Source organism: Wolffia australiana, chromosome 18, assembly GCF_029677425.1.
Source record: "Wolffia australiana isolate 7733 chromosome 18, ASM2967742v1".
Lineage (NCBI taxonomy): Eukaryota > Viridiplantae > Streptophyta > Magnoliopsida > Alismatales > Araceae > Wolffia > Wolffia australiana.
In genome coordinates, this window is record NC_135852.1 from 6,248,145 (window position 1) to 6,266,308 (window position 18,164).

An 18,164-nucleotide genomic window follows, 5' to 3' on the forward strand; every position below is an offset into this window, starting at 1 on the left:
GTAGTGAAAATAAATTCACAATATTTTTAAAATGTTGAGAAAAATCTAGGCAAATGAACTTAATTTATTCAAATTCTATGCAATAAATTTGGAAGGAATTTAGAGTCAAAAACTTTTATTAATTTTAGATTAATATCTCAAACAGTGTGAGAGAAATCAGATTTATTAAAATAAATTGTGAGAGAAAGAAGAGGGAATCTAGCACTCTCAATATCTTGAGGGTACGTTTCGAGGCAGGTAACTTAAATAAGTTTAAGATGCTTACCCAAAAACCAATAAATCATGGATTCAAAACACGCAAAGCTGAAATTTTTATGTTTCCTAGGCTTTTTAGTTTTCAGATTGATCTTTGATTCAATATTATGTTTTGGAATGGAGTTCTGATCATGTCAATCGAGGTCTTGAAATTCCATTAGAACGTTTCCACAATAATGCCCAATATTTTGTGGATGGGTCTCATCTCTTGAACATTGTATATGTTCCCACCAAACAACATTCCTTTAAAATGATAAAATGTATCACTATAGGGCCTCAACTTTCAAAATTATTCCAATAAAACAGCCCCAATGCTTGCACAATCAAAATAACCTTCTAATAGGCCATGTGCCCCACTTTCAACTTCTTCAGCCTCTTTACCTACCGTTGGGATTTCTTACCTTCAATGACCCATCGGTCACAGACATTATTTTCAAATGACTCCATTAATCAGCTTCTGACAGCAGCCAAATTTTCCTAAATTAGTATTTTACCACTACACATATTTTGGATGATTATTTTGCGAGTAATATTCCCATCTTGGAAGATCAAGATCTCATAAGCTCAAATATATCATGTTGATATCAACAACATATGAGTTTTGAGCTCCTCGCCATAGTACAAGAGTCCCTCATCCCGTCACATGCCTTCATAGCCTCCTGTTGCAAGGTTAGAAGCCCTCACCAATGATGTAGTCCTTAACACTGCAACCATCTACGCAAGTTTAACTTATATTCCTCCCCTTTTCTATTTATTTTACCTTCATCCCTCTTGCTCTTTCTCCTTCCTCTCCCCAATTTCCCATCTTCCATCTTATATTTCTCCCATTTTCTTTATTTCTTCTTATTCTCTTTACTAATTCTCAAAATTTTCTCATGAGTGTTTTCCATTAATCCCCCTTGTCTTAGATCCTTTATTACCTTATGTATATCATATCATACCTCTCTCTTCTTGTAAAAAATATCACATGTGTCTTAAATTAAAATTTTCACTATGGATAAAATATTCCCCCTAAGTTCAATTGAAACCTCTATAACTACAAGGAGCGCAGAGTTTTGAGTTCTGACACATACTTTTGTTAAATTACTGAAAAAAAATAATAAACACATAAAACCTAGCCACATGAATGTCATTTAGTATAGCTGAAGCGAGCCACTCTATTGGCCATCAATTCTGAAGCACATAAGGAATGTATGCTTCAGAGAATTTCAACAAGGTTCTATAAAATATTTCTTTATAATTAATTCTACAACTAACGTCCAAGTAATTCTAAACGAGTTATGTTTCACACAAATAATAAATTGTGGCAGTCATCAAGTCCTTGTGAAAGCTCGGCAAATTAGAAAATGACCCATCCAAAGCGGCTACAATGCACACACTAATCTAATTTGAGTTTCCAACTCATAACTTTCCCCCATCACTACTTTTTGAATGCTACTACCACAGCTTATATGTACAACAAGAAGCATTGAGAACTTAATCCCCATGGGTTTTCTAGAAGGACTCACAAGGAACTAACTTCAAGGATGAATTAATTTTAAGTAGTTGCAATTCAATGATGATTTAATTTAATATTTCAGAGACATCTGAAATGGAAACGAGGAAATAGTCCAGCCAAGTGGGGGCAAGCAGAGCCAGTAGTGGCACCTCCTTAAAAAGGGGGAGAGGGGTTATGTTTTTCAAAATAGCCTGACAATTCCATTAGATAATCTATTATTATATTTTAATTTTCTGTTGCAGAAAGTTTATCCATAACCACAATGGAATTTTACCTTCTTTGAAAAGGAGGAAATTAAGTTTTTTCATAACAGATTTATCAGCGAAGCCTATTATAATAGATTATAATAAATTATAATATTTTATATTATCATTTCACTTCAAGCCAAAATATAATTCCACCTTTAAGTTGACCAAATTACATGTATGGGTAACATCATTATCGGGTATAAAGTCCGACCCGTATCGACCCGAGTTGACTCGTTGACCGGGGGTAGTTCGGTGTCTTTATAATACGATGGCGACCGTGCGAACCGCTCTCGGTCGACCCCGGTTCGGCACGTGCGAAGGGGGGGGAGCGATTTACACAGAAGGAAAAAAAATATAGAAAAATGGAAATTCGACGCCCTTTCTCTTCTTTCCCACACCGTAGCTGAGTCTATCTCTCTCCTCTCCCTCTCGCTCTCTCTCTCTTTCTCTCTCTAGGCCGCTCGCTCTCTGGGAGAGGGAAGCGTTCGTCGCAGAAAGCGAGGGTTCCGTGGTGATGGAAAGCTGTGCAGGGAAGAACGGAGACGAGAGAAGATGATGATTTAGCGCTTCTGGAAGAGAGAAAAGTAGAGATCAAGCTCTTTTCCGAGGTGGGGATTTGAAAAGTTCTTGCCTTTCTTTGCTCAGTGTTAGGGTTTTGAACCGTAGCTTCGTGGGGTTGACTTGAAACCGTGGCGTGTGAGGTCCCTCTTTAGTTTCTTCAATTTTTTGGTTTCGTGTTGCGTTTGGATTCTTTCGGTTTGATGTTTGATGTCCGCTCCGATCTGGTTTCACCATGCGCGCTCTTTGGTGGGTTATGATCCTTTGGAGTTTCTGGGTTAGGAGAATTGATTTAGGGTTTCTTGTTTGGTGCCTTGTTTTCATGATTATCTCTTGTTACATTGTAGGATAATATTTACTGTTTATGGCTTTTGGGTCGATTGCATGAAGTTTAGCTTCTGAAGATTTTTGTGCCTATTTGTGATGCCCCATTTTGAGATCCCTTGTGATTATTTTTTCCGTCGAGATGTAGCCTCACAATCGGGAATTAGAATGGTCTTTCGCCGCATTTTTTCTGCCTTTAAGATCATCCATGCTGATGATAATCCACGCTGTTCATACGTCTGATATAAACCTGTCATAATATATTTTAGGTTTACAATTTCTTTTGGGAATTTACGGTTGCTGAAAAATGAAAATTCCGTGACCAGAGTCCCGTGACGTCGCAGCCTTATTGCTGGACAATTAGAGCATTTTCCGTTTTTCGTTAATATGCATTTTTTTTCTGTTTTTAGTTTCTAGGATCCGGTTCTCTTACGAAAATCATTCAATGGAAAGAGGGTTTCCCTGGACTCGCTTTTAGCTGTAATTTCGTTATTTGTTCTTTTGCTGAGAGATTTTATATTTCTCGCAAGATCTTCTTTTCTCCGATAATCCATCTGTCCCCACCTCTTTGAGCATTCGTCTTCGACCCTTTGGTCAAACTTAGTGTTTTGCATGGTCTGAGGTTATCTTTGTGGCGATTAATCCTCTGTCGAGCTATTTTAATTGTATCTTCTTTTTTTTTGTGTATTCACCGTGACAATCGATCAGTAGAGTACAACGTCAGGATTTTAGAGAATATGATTGAAGATATTTATTGATCTCGCATTCTCCTTATGAATGATTTTTTCATTTGTGAATATTCCCCAATCTGAAACAAGCGGACTAACATCTTAATAAGAGATTCATTTTTTTAATCCAGTCTCATCGATGTTAAAATTTCATTAAACCTATCTACAGGCACTTTCACACATTTTCGTGAAGGGTTTTTCCTCCATTAAATTTAATGGTCTGTCAACTGATATGCTCTAGATAAAGTGTTAGACATCGAATAAATTTGGCAGTCACGAATTGTGCTGTATTTTCAATTTCAAGGTAACATCACTTTTAATAAAATGTACCAAATGATAGTTATGCATAATATTTTTTGTATTTGGCGATGTTTGTGTTTGTAGAGCGTCGTGAAGAAAGTAAACAGATACTCTTCGTGGATTTATAAATATTCCGAATTTATTATTTTCTAAATTAATGTTGTCTTAGATTAACTGTCTGCCAACTTCGCAATTATCTTGTGAATTGGTTTTCGTTTCTGTTTGTTGTCTCAAGAGAAATTGTTGGGTTGTGCCGTGGAGGGCATTAATATTTATTCTTGTTTCATCGTTTCTGGGAGTTTCTTTTGGAAACTAAAAGGCAGAGCACCGTGGCCAAAAGTACATCGAGAATTATGTTTGATTTACCATCATTAAGGGCATAAACATTTATAAGAGAATAAATTGGAAGAAATCTTGACTCGATCCAACTTAATATTGCGTGTTCAGGCACTAGATAGGGACGCATTGTGAAAGTTTTTCTCTTGTCCGGTGAAACGATAATAGTGAAAAATTCTATCATGTTTATTACGTTTACACGATATTTTGTTAAGCTTGCTAGACTCCTAACATAGTTATAATTGCTGACAAATTAAATGAATAAATTGGTTTTCCTTCTATCGCAGAGGGACTGGTGGCCTGGAATGTTCATTGAACCTGACTGGCGGGTCAAGACTTTAGACGAGTCTGCAACTCAGTGAGTCACGATGGTGCTAGAAGACTTCTTCACCCTGTCCGAGATGAAAGATGGGCTTGCTAACCGTGCCCGTGTGGAAGAGCTAATCTCCATCATGGAGAGTCAGAATGATAGTGTCGGGGGCATTGGGGGCGATGCGGTCAGGCAATGGTCGACCGTCAGCAATATAATAGCGGCCACTGAGAGAGAGGACTGTCTTGAGCACTTTATACGGCTTAATGGTCTCTCATACCTTAACCGCTGGCTGGAAGAAGCACAGAAGCATAAGAAAGATGGCGACGGCGATTCCGCAACTGATGAGCTTGTCAAAGCTGTTCTTGCAGCCTTAGACCGGCTTCCTGCTGACAGAGAGGTGTCATCAACCTCCGGAATTGGGTCAACGATTAAACGGTTTTTCAAAGAAGCTTCATGGGGAAAGAATATCTCTGAGAAGGTCAAAATCTTGACCGCCAAGTGGAGTTTCTCGGAGGATGGGGAGGACAAGAACTATAAGCTTGGAAGCGGTGATGAGTCAAAGTCATCATCGGCGTCTTCCCCTAAGATTGATACGGCAGAGGACGCTGGAGATTTAGCTGCTAAAGAAGAAGTTAATGCCGTGGATGATGACGTGGTGAAGCAGAAAACATTTGATCTGGCAGCTGAGGAAGATAGAAATCTGGGAGAAGCTATGGAAGTTGTTCAGACTTCTTCTGCTGTGACGGGGCCTTCTTGTCCAGTGGTATCAACTCCAAATGAGCCTCTTCTGGCTTCAGAAGTTCCCCCATCAGCCAGCCCACGCCCATCTCCTGAATCTAGAGAGAGAAGAAATGACACTGATGAAAGACCTGACTGCTCTCACAGTAACGACAAAGTTGATGAAAGGGTAGAACCAATGGATATCGAGGTCAGTGTCCAGGAGCCAAGCACAAGTGATGTCAGCCCAAAGAAAATTTCTTCTATACCCTCTGGCGTTCTTAGCGGCTCCAGAAGGCTGGAAGATGTTCACTCGATCAGTGAGTTGAAGCAGGAGGGAACAGCGATCGGGCTTGAATATGGTGAGATCGATGCGCTGGAAGTTGCCCGGCAGGTTGCCATCGAAGTCGAGCGCGAGGTTGTGGACTATAGGGAGCCTTTCTGTAGCTCTTCCCCCGATGTTGCCATGTCCGAAGGTGAGATGGTGGAGGACCCTGTGGCTGAGACGGATGCCAAGAAGGTTGATGCTAAAGATCATGTTTATAGTGGAAATGATGACGATGATGATAAAGATGGTGGTGAGAATGATGAGAATGATGAGGATGATGATGATGATGAGGAGTTGAAGGGGTCCTCTTCCAAGGATAACACGAGAAATTCAGACAATGTGCCTGGAGTGGAAGAATTGGGTTCGGACCCAGTGAAGTCGCCCAAGTCATCGTCTTCGGCAAGCGAGTCATCGTCTTCGGCAAGTGAGTCATCGTCTTCGGCAAGCGGGTCCTTTGATGATTCCGCAAAGAAACCATGCCACTTTGATCTGAACGAGGATGTACACTTCGCCGAAGATGATAATCCTGGGACTCCAGACATGGCTGCTGCAAACTTGTCAACCCCAGTTGCAGTGGCAGCATCAAAGGGACCATCAGCCATGCCGGCAGCACCACTCCACTTCGAGGGCGAGCTAGGTTGGCGGGGTTCTGCTGCCACCAGCGCCTTCCGCCCAGCATCCCTCCCTGGTCTGAAGTCAAAAGCTGCCATCATCTCCATTGATTTGAATGTGGTGGACGACGAGGACGAGGGAGCATTCTCATTCTATGATCCGGAGACGAGCTCCCGTTCTGACAGGCTGAAGCTGGATCTCAACCGCTGCGAGAGCGACGAGCTGCCTCAGAGCCAGGCTTCGTTTTGGCGGCCGCTACAGCAGAACGGGGTGAGCGGCTGCGCATCTCCCGCTTCGTCGTCCTCCTCAAGACAGCCGTCCTTCCGGGACTTTGACCTCAACGACGACCCATCAGCGAACGACCACTGTGGATCCAGCGGCAACCTTTTCTTCAGGCCAACTTCAAAGGATTCTGCCACCACCGCCACCGCCATTTCTGGCAGCAGCTTCAGGAGCTACAGGCACGAGGATCCGGCTGTCATGATCATGGGATCGAGGCTCGGGATGGACAGGAGAGACATGACAGTTCAGCTTCTGAACCAGAGATCAGGGCCTTACCCGACGGCCATGGCGCCGCCTCCGCCGCCGCACGGGTTTGGCTACAGCACTCCAATGTCGATCCTCCCGCCGCCGTACTACGCAGGCGGGTCTGTACCGTACATGGTGGACACGAGTGGTGCAGCGGTTGTGCCGCAGATTCTGAGCTCAGCCGGGGTAGCCCATGGCAGCGCAAGGCCCCCGTTTCTCATGGGCGTGGTTGGGCCGCCGCCGACGGGAATTAGTGTCACCGGTGGTGGTAACGCGAGGCCGGGCCTGGATCTGAACTCGGGCGGCGCTGCCGGCCACGGCGAGGGCGGGAGCTTCAGGCACATGCAGCAGGGTGGCAGTGGGTTTGTGGAGGACAGGGTTTTGAAACGCAAAGAGCCTGACTGTGGCTGGGATCCCACTTACTCTTTTGGGTGCAAGCAAGCGACCTCATGGCAGTAGTCTCTCACTCTATATCTCTTTATATCTATCTCTCTATTTCTATCGGATCATTTTTTTTCCCTAAATTCGGTTCGCTAGAGTTGAAATCTTAATGCCTAGACAGCCGGCCCAAGTATGTGGTTTGCAGGTCAGCCCGCTGGCAGATGATTCCTTCCACGCGTGGAGGGGGTTGGCTTTGGTAACGAGGTCTGGCATGGCTTGAGATTTGACCTCCGGGAGCGAGGAGCCAAGTCCTTTAGTTTCCCCTCTCTCTCTCCATTGTATATCTCTCTCTATGACTAACGCAGCAGCAGCACAGGCATATTCGAGGATAATTATTTACTCGATTATTTTAAATGGGTATATGTATGCTTTAAAGTAATTTTCCTTGTCGCTGTTTAACCATCGTGGGTGAACATTCAGTGGAGAGAGAGATGGTAACAAATGGGTTAAATGTTTGAAAGTTTGCTCTTCCCAGTGATTCTGTGACAGTGTTGAGTAATCGAGTAATGTAACTTTAATGGGTTTATGATGGAAACATTGTTCGGTATACTTGTTGACGTCTTTGATACTGTCGATAGTCAGATAAGTAGAGAGAAGAAAGAGGAGAGATACATGAAATGCATATCATGTCGCGGATAGCTTTTCATGGGTTTATGAATGGAAGCATATAGGTTCTTATAGATGGCGTCGATTGCCATTTCTTCAGGGTCTGAGCCAGACAAGGTGAGATGAGATGGGAAAGAGGAGAGAGAGATGCTAAGATCGCAACTATGTTGGCTCATTAGGGTTAGTGGGATGACGAGATGAGAGGAGAAAGAGGAGAGAGAGATGCAATGCAGGTCATGTCATGGATAACTATTCATGGGTTGTTCGATGGAAGTAAGTTTACGCTGGTTAACAAGGTCTTTGATAACGTTGACCCCGTGCCGGTATGAGAGGAAGAGAGAGATAGGAGATATATACATAGGTAGAAAGAAAGATTTATAGATTGATAGATAGCTACTGGGAAAATAAATAATCAAATTGATTTATTGATAAAAAAAATATAGAATAATAGAGAGAGGGAGAGAGAGAGAGAGAGAGAGAGAGAGAGAGAGGACGTTAATGAACGGGTTCGTCCATCTCTTGCGTGACTCAGTAGGCCGCCCATTCATTTCCCACGGCAGCTGACAAGTTAACGAGGGGACCGATAACGATGGACGAATCAACGAATAAAAGAAGTCTTGCTGAATTGAAGAGAATAATAATTCTTAAAGTTAGTCCCCCCTTCATTATACAATCAATGAATAAAAAAAATATATATATCCTTCATAATTCCCAACTGTATACGAAGGAGACTGCTCTTACTGCCATCTTTATTCTCTTTACACCTCTCTGATCATTTATCTCAAATAATAAGCTTGTGTTTCCCACAATGAACGGAGAGCAATAAATATAAATACTTTTTCTGTGCTAATTCTTAGTTTTAGATGATATGATAATCGCTCTAACAATTTCGGGTCTAAAAAGTCATTCAAGAATAACAATGGGCAATTTTAAATGCGAGCATCGCTGGATACGGATGAGGGTGTTATGTTAATCAAATGATAAATAATTAAGGTGGTATGAACAGATTTTCAATGGGCTTTATGAATACTAAATAGTTTCAATCACGAGACAGATCAGGGGTTGAATAGTCGGAAGGATCAGGTACGGTTGAATTATTTTAAAAAAAACTTATCGATAATAACTCCTAAAAAATATACTGTATGGTTTGGCGTCAACGATAAGATTTCATGTGCCGTCGCCATCATCGTCATGGTCATCCATCTGTTGAATACAAGTCATCATTCATCGTTGTCGTCGACATTTCTCCATATTTTGGGACAACGATGGTGACATGTCGTCATACATGGACAAATTTTGACAATATCCTCCAATCCTATCCTCTCTTTCTCTATAATATTTATTTAGTCACAGCCACCACCGTATATCTACCCTTACACGATCAATCATTACGTTGGGAGGATCAAATAATATTCATGATTGATGTGAGAGAATGAAGAACTATATTTTTCTTTATAGTTATGCCAAGGTACGGTTTAAAGGTAAATATTTCTTGAAAGAGATTCTTCCTTCACCTGGTGGGCCTAGCAAAGCTTAACTAACTTTGCACGCATCTCACCTTTGGCTGTCTTGATAAGTCTGTATCAAACTCATCTCAATCTATAGACTCTTCCCAGGTTTCTATGGGCTGCCAATTGGGCCATAAGCAAACCAAGCTTATGATGGGTTAGAGTGATATGGTAGACTTGACTTTGTATCACTGATTTTTTATGGGAATTCAGCTTTGATTCATCCTCAAATTGCCTTCAAGGTATTTAGACCTCGCCACTAAATTCCTCTTCTTGCTTTGGCTTGGGGAAAATTAGGTATAATGACAATCAGAGCTTGAAGGAGCTTTCTTTGAAAATAGGGTTTAGGTTTAGTTTGACTTTAAAGCAGGTGTAGGTTTCAAGATGAATATGCTACATCCAAGGGGAGATCATATTGAATAATAATAACATATGATCCATCTTTTTATTAAAACATATGGATATTTGGACTGCGGAAACATAAATGAAATACAAATCAAATATAAAAACTTCACATATACTCCATCATCTATACATCAGCACAAGAGTAAAACAAAAAGATGTGAGATGTAAAACCATTACAATTTATTTTGTACTGCAGATTTCAAAGAATGTACACCTAAATACTATTGAAACAAATAAGATTTGTTATACCAGAATGTAACTATTCACCTAAATACTATTAAAACAAATAAGATTTATTATACCAGAATCTAACAATTCACCTAAATACTATTAAAACACATCAGATTTATTACACCAGAATCTAACAATTCACCTAAATACTATTTAAAAAATTAAGATTTATTATACCAGAATGTAACTATTAACCTAAATACTATTAAAACAAATAATATTTATCATACCAGAATCTAATACACCAGGATCTAACAATTCACCTAAATACTATTAAAACAAATAGGACGTATTATACCATAATCTAACAATTCAATTAGGACATCCTCAATACCTGATCAAAATCAATAAATATGACGTCATCTCTTAGCTTCAAGAACTCTAGACTCAGTTGTTCCCTCCCTAACTTAAAATAATGAGGCAAGATTTTTCTCAATTATGAAATGCAAACGAAACAACAGGGTTCCACTCGAATTTCACAATGTTATTCCCAAACTAATTTATATAGGTATAAGATCATACAGATCTACTCCAACAGAGGTGTGCTGATTGTCAAACCTGGACATGGCAAAATTTAACCGTCATAGTAATTTTCATATACATCCATGGACTATTGATAAAGAGCACACAGTCTTTCAATGACAAAAAATGATGCTTTCAATGACAAAAAAATATCAAAGCTTTCAATATTGCATTACTATTTTTCAAGACACTTATTATCCACTCCGATCTGTAAAATACAATAGTAATTTTCCAATTTTCATTAAACACCAGTGTTAAACCTAAAAGAGTTAAAAAATTATTTAAAATTTTAAATTATGAGTATGCAATCAACTTATCCATGGTTTCATTATGCATTAAAATTAATATTTCAATAGATTTATTCATGGTTTCATTCAAATAATTATTAGACTTTAAACGTTAATGCCGTGGTTGGTTTTCTTAAATTTAATTACTTCATCACAAATAAATTTTTACTCTAAAGTTAAAATCAAATTACGGATTCAGTCTGACTATATCACATAAAAATCCAACATTTTTTTCCCAATACCAATGTAATATCAAAACTATGTGAAAATTAAAACAAAAAGTTGGTTATATAAAAATATTTTAAACTACGAATTCATAACAAATAATAAATTTATCTCAAATAATAAATGAACGTTATGCATTACAATTCACCATTTAAATAGATTTATTTATTATTTTATTTAAATAAGTGTCAGACTTTAAATATCAATGCCATGGTTAATGTTCATAAATTTAATTAATTCATCATAAATAGAAATTACAATGAAAGTTAAAGTAAGATTTTGGATGCAGTCTGACTAAATCAGACGCATGTCAGACTAGTTTTCCCCAAGGCCAACGTTATTCAAAACCATGTGAGTATGTAAATATTTTAAACTACGAATTCTGAACGAGTCATAAAAATTATCTCAAATAATAAATGAACATTAGGTATTGCAATAAACATTTAAATATATTTATTCATGGTTTTATTCATATACTTTTTCGACTTCAAAGGTTAAAGTCATGGTTGATTTTCATAATTTTAATTATTTCATCACAAATAAAATTTTGATGGGAAGTTCAAATCAAAGTTGTAAAATATGACTTTATCGCACACAGGTCCAATTATTTTATACTATGAAACTAGTTTTCACGCTGAGTGGATTTTTTAATCCTTTTTATTTGTATACAAATTATCATGCAACTAATACCTAAATGAAAGCTCAATTAACACCTTAAATAATAAATGCCAATAAAACGTCTAATATAAAATTCTTTATTTTAATAACATTGTGCAGAAGACAATAGACAAACATTAGAATTTTAATAAACAGAGAAAGAGATATGAACTTCTTCAACCATTCTTCAATAGTTGTAAACCTAGAACCATAATTCTTGAAACTAGAAAAGACAACAGGCTGTCAGTAAAAAATAAATATTGCCATTAACTTTATATAATATACTTTTATGGAAGCCTTAAGGTTTTGAAAAAAATAGGTTTGAATGAAATTTTTTTTAAAATTCCACTATTAATGGAAAAATATGATAAACCTCGACGACACCATACAAAACCCTAGCACTACATACCGACCCCTCTGCGTGGAAAATCGCTAAATCAAGGAAGAAGGCGAGCTGAAGATTGTAGAGAAGAGGGTCTGTTCCGTTTGTCAATCCCGCTAAGATCCACCTTCTTCCGTGTAGGTTTTTCCTTCTTCAGACTGTTTGTAAAGTTACGGGGGCGTTATCAAGGTTCTAAATTTCTTCTTGATATCGTCACCTTTTTCCGGAATTCTATCTCTTGGTAGTCGAAATTTTGCTTAAATGTCTTCGTTGTACCGCTCAGATGAAACTCCCAACACAATCTGAGTGAAATTCATACATTGTATGTAAAAGCTATTCTTCTCCAATTTGGGGAGATGCCCATTTGTCTATTTAATGCAAATTAAATCCATGCGTCACGTATCTTGGGTTAAAAATTTTCGTCGTAAAATTCAGACCAAACTCTACACATTCGACGTGAAATTCGTATAATTTCAACTATTTGGCATCTTACCCGTTCTTTTATTTGCAGCGTCTGCAGCCGTCGTATCTGCTTCATTGTTTTGCATAAAATGTACAAGGTGAAAACTCCCAAGACTCACAAAGCTAAGCAGGCGCTTGATGATCGGGCACCAAAGTTGGTGAGTCGGGGCTTCTCTAATTTTAAATATTTCTTAATGTTATAATATTGAAGTCTTTGACACATTTTTCTGGTTTTGGTAGGTTGAGAATGCGAAGAAGACCCTAATTCTTCATGGAACCAGGACCAGTGCCGTTCTCAATGATGTTCTAACTCAAATTTATCGTCTTAAAAAGGGTCATGCTATGAGGTATTCGAAGAGGAATGAGAATATCAGGCCCTTTGAGAGTGGCGGTGAGACATCTTTGGAGTTTCTATCTCTCAAGACAGATTGTAGCCTCTTTGTGGTGAGTTGGAAATTCCCTTTCCTTATCTATGAATCTTATCTTAGTCTTATATCTCTGGGGGTAGCGTCCTCATTGGGCAATATTCTTCAAAGATTTGTGATACATTATTTAATTCCTATAATTTGGTGCCGCAAAATGTGAGTATTGGACTAGAACAACATTATTTGGGAGCGTTGAGATTATGAACCTTTCTTATTGCACAGCATGCTCCGTTGATTTTTGTCTCTCGTTTGTCATTTCCCAGTTGAAATGATATTGGGGTGAATAAAGATTCTATTTTCTGCCGTTTAGGTGTTTTATTATTTTTAGAGTTTCGACTTTTCCTTGAAACCAGATGAAAAATCGACCTTTTACGTTTAGTGTTTTAATCTCTTTATCTTGCGGACTTCTCAGCAGAACATTCAATTATTTTATCAGGATTATTTTTTGCATATTCTTTTGCTGGGATAATTGCAAGTGTCATAAGGCTGCGCTTGAGAATCGATGGGTTTTAAAATGATCACAAGAAAATGCATGTGGTGCAGCAAGAGGAGATTTTCCTTGTACATAACTGAGACCATTCCATAATATTGAACCTACTAAGATTTGCTGATTGAAGGATTATCTGCTAGGATGAATCTCTGATCATTTTTTGAGCGTATTTTACAAACTTCATTCACTATTACTATTTTGTGAGTTTTATCTGAGGTTGATATTTCTCCGATTTGCAGTTTGGCTCGCATACTAAAAAACGTCCAAACAATCTTGTCCTGGGAAGGATGTTTGACCACCACATCTATGACCTGGTTGAAGTGGGCGTAGAAAACTTCAACGCGATGGAGAGTTTCTCCTTCGACAAGAAAATTGCTCCTCAGATGGGCTCCAAGCCATTCTTTGCTTTCATCGGTGAAGAATTCCAGAACAGTGAAGAACTTAAGCATTTTAAAGAAGTCTTGCTCGATCTGTTTAGAGGAGAGGTATAAGAACTTTTAACTATTTTTTCCTCGAATGCAAGTTGCGGTATTCACTGGCTCACTTGTAAAGGAGGTGGAAAAACTGAATCTCGCCGGTGTCGATCGTGCCTTTGTTTGCGCTGCGGTGTCTTCAAATACTGTCATCTTCACACACTGTGCAATCAGGCTGAAAAGGTCGGGGACTACTGTCCCAAGGATTGAGTTGGTGGAAATTGGGCCGTCAATGGACTTAGTAGTCCGGCGGCACCGACTTCCAAACCCTAGTTTGCTGAAAGAAGCCATGAAGACGGGGCCTACACCGCACAAGAAGGTTTGATTTTGCCTTGGCTCTTTCCGTTTATCCTTAATTAGGGGTCGGCATCCAGGATGGCGATACATGTGGACTACGACAATGAGGATGATGACAACAACAATGGCGATGACAATGATGACTATGGTGATCTCAATGTCGATGAAGATGGAAATAACTTTTGACGATGGTGATGCCAGTGATTCCTCATCATCGTCATCTTGTGTCAGAATCATCTGATGATGAATTCATCATTGTCTCATTATCAGCTCGTTATCACCTCATCATCGCCTTGTCATCGTCTTGCCATTAGTGTAGTAAAAATTGTGGATTGCCTACCCTAATCCACAAATTCCCATAGCATTTTTAGTCTACAGTGGCCACCTCACTATAACTGATGTTCTTCCTTGCTTCTTGCAGCCTAAAAATGTTGTCCGAGATGTGGTACATGGGAAGCTTGGCAAGATTTATGTTCCAGACCAGAAGGTCAGTCGTCATAAAAGTTATTCCTTACGCTCATTTCTTTCATTTTTTTGTATTCCTTATTGGCATTCCTTTCTCATTTGTGATGACGATTTTTTCCAGGCTGGAAATCTTCCTCTCTCTAGTGACGTCAAAGGTTTGAAGAGAGAGAGGCGTGAAGCAAAGGCCAATGTGAAGGCCAATGCAAAGGCTAAGGACGCCTCCTCCGCTGACCGCTCTTCAAAGAAGCAGAAAACCTCACAAGCACCTTGAGATTCTTCTACAACCGTATTAAGATTCAACTTTATAGGTAAATTTGCTAAACTGAAATCAAGTTGGAGTTGAGACTTTGCCGTTCTGACTGATTTCTCCCCTGTAACAGACTAAAAATGGGAGAGTGCGATCTCCTGTGTTTCTGCATGGAGAGGGCCATGGAAAAAACAGAGGTTAGATGAGAGAGAGAGAGCATTTAACCAGCTGGATCAAGTCAAACTAGTGGTTTCGTTTGATTTTATAATCATTTAATTTAAGACGCTTTGTGATATGAGCCTCAACCTCTACCAGGAATATTTCTGTCATTTGCTTTTTAAATACCTATAGTCCTCCCCGAGGAAGCCAGTCAAGAAGATGAATTAGGCCATTTTTGCCAGGGAGGTTATACCGACTGGAGCGCAGGTGCAGGTGCCGATTTGGGCCGGTGGGTATTGTTATCTTTGTATCATTCTAGCTTTCCTTTCATTTCATGTGCGTGGTTTTTCTAAAATTTGCATTATTTTCTTTATGCTACTGCCCTCCTAGATGATAGACGTCAGAATCCGTGAAAGGAACTGGCGATTAAGCTGTTGTTGAGCATGAGCCCTTATAATGATCCACATCTTCATTCACCCCATTAGAAACTAATACTGATAATTATCTCCTTACATTAGCGTGGAGAGAGAAGTTCTATAGTTTTTTAAGGTCTGTCCTGAAATGAGCAATCCCTAAAGGTCGCTCTATTAGCTCCATAGAATCTACAAAATGATGTGGAGGACCAGATTTTGTTTGAGTAAACTTGGATCTATCTTTGATTGGGGACTAGTGATACAACTTAAGTGATACATGCATGGTTTGGTTATATTTGAAATAATATATTGGCCCACAACGTGTAGGAAACATAGATCAAACTGAAGAGTTAACCTTCGTAGTGGTGTTCAGCAGACAACATCAATAATGTTAGTTGTCACAGTTGCATCAAGGTTGAAGTTAGACTTTATTTTTCGTGAACTTGCCTGACAACCAAAATATTGAAGTCATAAGACTAATAAATTGCTTGATATAGATATGTGCATCTAACATTGGTTCAATGAGGCACAATACAACAACACTCCCAAAGTTTACCTCTAAGGTTGATTACTTCAACTCCTTGCTCCTCAGCCACCTAGGTCTCTACATAATAATTTGATGAAGACATCTAATACTCTGAACAACTGAAAGGGGGGGGGGACTATCCAATGGGTTAATATCTCGTTGATTCCAGTACTTCCATTCAAATTTTATGCTAAACACATTCCACGGTATTTTTATGCAATTTAGTTTATATTGCATAAAATTATTTGTCACAACTTCTTGAATAAATTTTGAATTTTTTAATTTTATCTACGAGTCAATAAATTCAAAACCCCAAATAATTTGTGTCAATTATAAATTCGTGCACCAAATAGTTATCAAATATTACTCGATAAATCTTTCTAGATGATACCCAATATCCAAATATCAAAAAACATTCTATAAAAAAACCACCCAAAAGATTTTCTAAATTGTATTGATTGTTCTACCTTTTTACAATATGATGCCTTAAACCTTAAATCGGAAAATTTCCCAAATGAATGACCATCAATAATACTACTTTTTTCCTAAATATCTACAAACTGAAATGCTTTATCTATTCCAGGATTCCTTCAGCTAAATATATATAAATATTTATATCTATAATTGAATTTATATTTTTTCAGAATTATTTTCCTAAAAAATTGAAACCTTAATTATGATTTTTCTACAAATATTTTATTCAGTCAAATTTTTATGAATTTATTTTATGTATTTTGAATAGTGAGGTCCTTTCGTAACTGAGTTTAAAATTCAATCAAAACACCCAATACCTTCTTGGCAAGTACATTCTTCAGAAAATTACTCCTCGAACATCAGTAATACATTTTTCGGTTTTCCTCTTACATAGATACCATTTTCAATAATTTTACTGGAATTTTATAGTGCTCTATCCAATAATTCTAAAGAAACATATATTAATTTGGAACACTAAACTGCTGAAATAAAATAATACATAGTTAAAATTCAAGTCCATAAAATCCCAACTGAAAATGATTATTTATTAGGGGGAACTTACGTTTGGAGGTGAGATTTTAATTTGTGGAGACATCTTGATCTTAACATAAGTTATAACAAGGATTAAAACCATGTAACACATAACTGAAGCATTGGAAGCTTACGAATATGTTTCTGAAAAGTATTAATAATGAAATATATATTTCTGATGTTGATTAGCCAATAAAAAAACAAAAAAATAATCACAACATGACACGTCAGTGATATGTGGAACATCTTAATGTTCAGATATTTCATTGTCAGGCTACATTGCAACTATAATACCCTAGTAATAAATATGCTAAAAATTATTGATGTTTACTTTACACTGATGTTCTCGCACAAGTTGATTTAGAATATATTTTATAAACTGATATTTTGATATCTATGTATTTTTTGACACAAAAATAATATTTTTAAAAATATATAAATCATATTACTTTTGAGAACGATATAAGAAAATAACTCAAGTGTATAAAATGATGCATAAAAATACTGAATATCATTAACATTTAATCTTAAAAAGGAAATTCCCCGAATTAAAGTTAGACATATCATGATTTTTCCAAGAAATTAGAATCGGATTCTGTACTTTTTACTTTTATTATTGATTTATAATAAATAAATAAATATTTTTAAGTTATTGACCAATATGCTTTTATGGTCAACTGATTCCATATTTGACAGAATATTTTGAATATTTAATGCATAATATTTTTGCATCAATTAAAAATTATTTCATCATTCAATACTTACCCATCACATCTATCATGCAAAACATGGCCTAAAAAATTTGAAAAAACTTTGATTTGAGTTGTTGGATCATGAAAACTAAACCTAGAAGTATTAAATAAAATAAATAAATGGCATATTCACTCATTATTTTTAATTTTTAAACAAATCTTAGGGAACTGAAGGGAGTGAGGATTATGATTGAACTAGGGATTATATAAAATTGGACTAGAATTAATTTCACTTAAAATGGAGATTAAATGAATGAGAAGGAATATTTTATATCATAAGAAATTGAAAGAAAAATGAAGAATGATGATATGAAAATGTGATAAATAATATATTATGAATGCAGCAGGATATATTTTATTGAATATAGATATTGTAGAGATGAGTAAAATGCAGAAATGGCAAAGGGATGAAAACAATGATAAATAGTAATAGATTAAACG

The 18,164-nt window shown here is 37.6% G+C and overlaps 2 protein-coding genes across 5 annotated transcripts; both read left to right on the forward strand.

Moving 5' to 3' along the window:
* The first annotated feature begins 2,390 nt into the window (after positions 1-2,390).
* LOC144715351 (Transcription elongation factor (TFIIS) family protein) lies at positions 2,391-7,565 on the forward strand. Its single transcript, XM_078590297.1, has 2 exons — positions 2,391-2,609; positions 4,535-7,565. The coding sequence occupies exon 2, from the start codon at positions 4,616-4,618 to the stop codon at positions 7,202-7,204; it is 2,589 nt and encodes an 862-aa protein (XP_078446423.1). The 5' UTR covers positions 2,391-2,609; positions 4,535-4,615; the 3' UTR covers positions 7,205-7,565.
* A 4,452-nt stretch (positions 7,566-12,017) lies between these two features.
* On the forward strand, positions 12,018-15,382 carry LOC144715226 (Ribosomal RNA processing Brix domain protein). 4 transcript variants are annotated; one of them, XR_013584556.1, is made up of 9 exons: positions 12,018-12,146; positions 12,521-12,629; positions 12,712-12,915; positions 13,626-13,871; positions 13,939-14,178; positions 14,578-14,643; positions 14,743-14,929; positions 15,002-15,065; positions 15,184-15,382. XR_013584556.1 is itself a non-coding variant. In XM_078590152.1 (8 exons), the coding sequence occupies exons 2-7, from the start codon at positions 12,561-12,563 to the stop codon at positions 14,890-14,892; spliced, it is 975 nt and encodes a 324-aa protein (XP_078446278.1). In that variant the 5' UTR covers positions 12,018-12,146; positions 12,521-12,560; the 3' UTR covers positions 14,893-14,929; positions 15,002-15,161. The 4 variants fall into 4 exon arrangements, 2 of the variants coding, with proteins under 2 accessions (XP_078446278.1, XP_078446279.1); XR_013584557.1 differs by having other exon boundaries at positions 15,270-15,382; XM_078590152.1 differs by lacking the exon at positions 15,184-15,382 and having other exon boundaries at positions 15,002-15,161.
* Positions 15,383-18,164: the final 2,782 nt, after the last annotated feature.

Coding starts and splice junctions, on each gene's coding strand:
- LOC144715226 (XM_078590152.1), top strand. CDS start 12,561: ATGTACAAGGTGAAAACTCCCAAGACTCACAAAGCTAAGCAGGCGCTT. Junction 13,872..13,938: donor TCGATCTGTTTAGAGGAGAG/GTATAAGAACTT, acceptor TCACTTGTAAAG/GAGGTGGAAAAACTGAATCT. Junction 14,644..14,742: donor TTTATGTTCCAGACCAGAAG/GTCAGTCGTCAT, acceptor GATTTTTTCCAG/GCTGGAAATCTTCCTCTCTC.
- LOC144715351 (XM_078590297.1), top strand. CDS start 4,616: ATGGTGCTAGAAGACTTCTTCACCCTGTCCGAGATGAAAGATGGGCTT.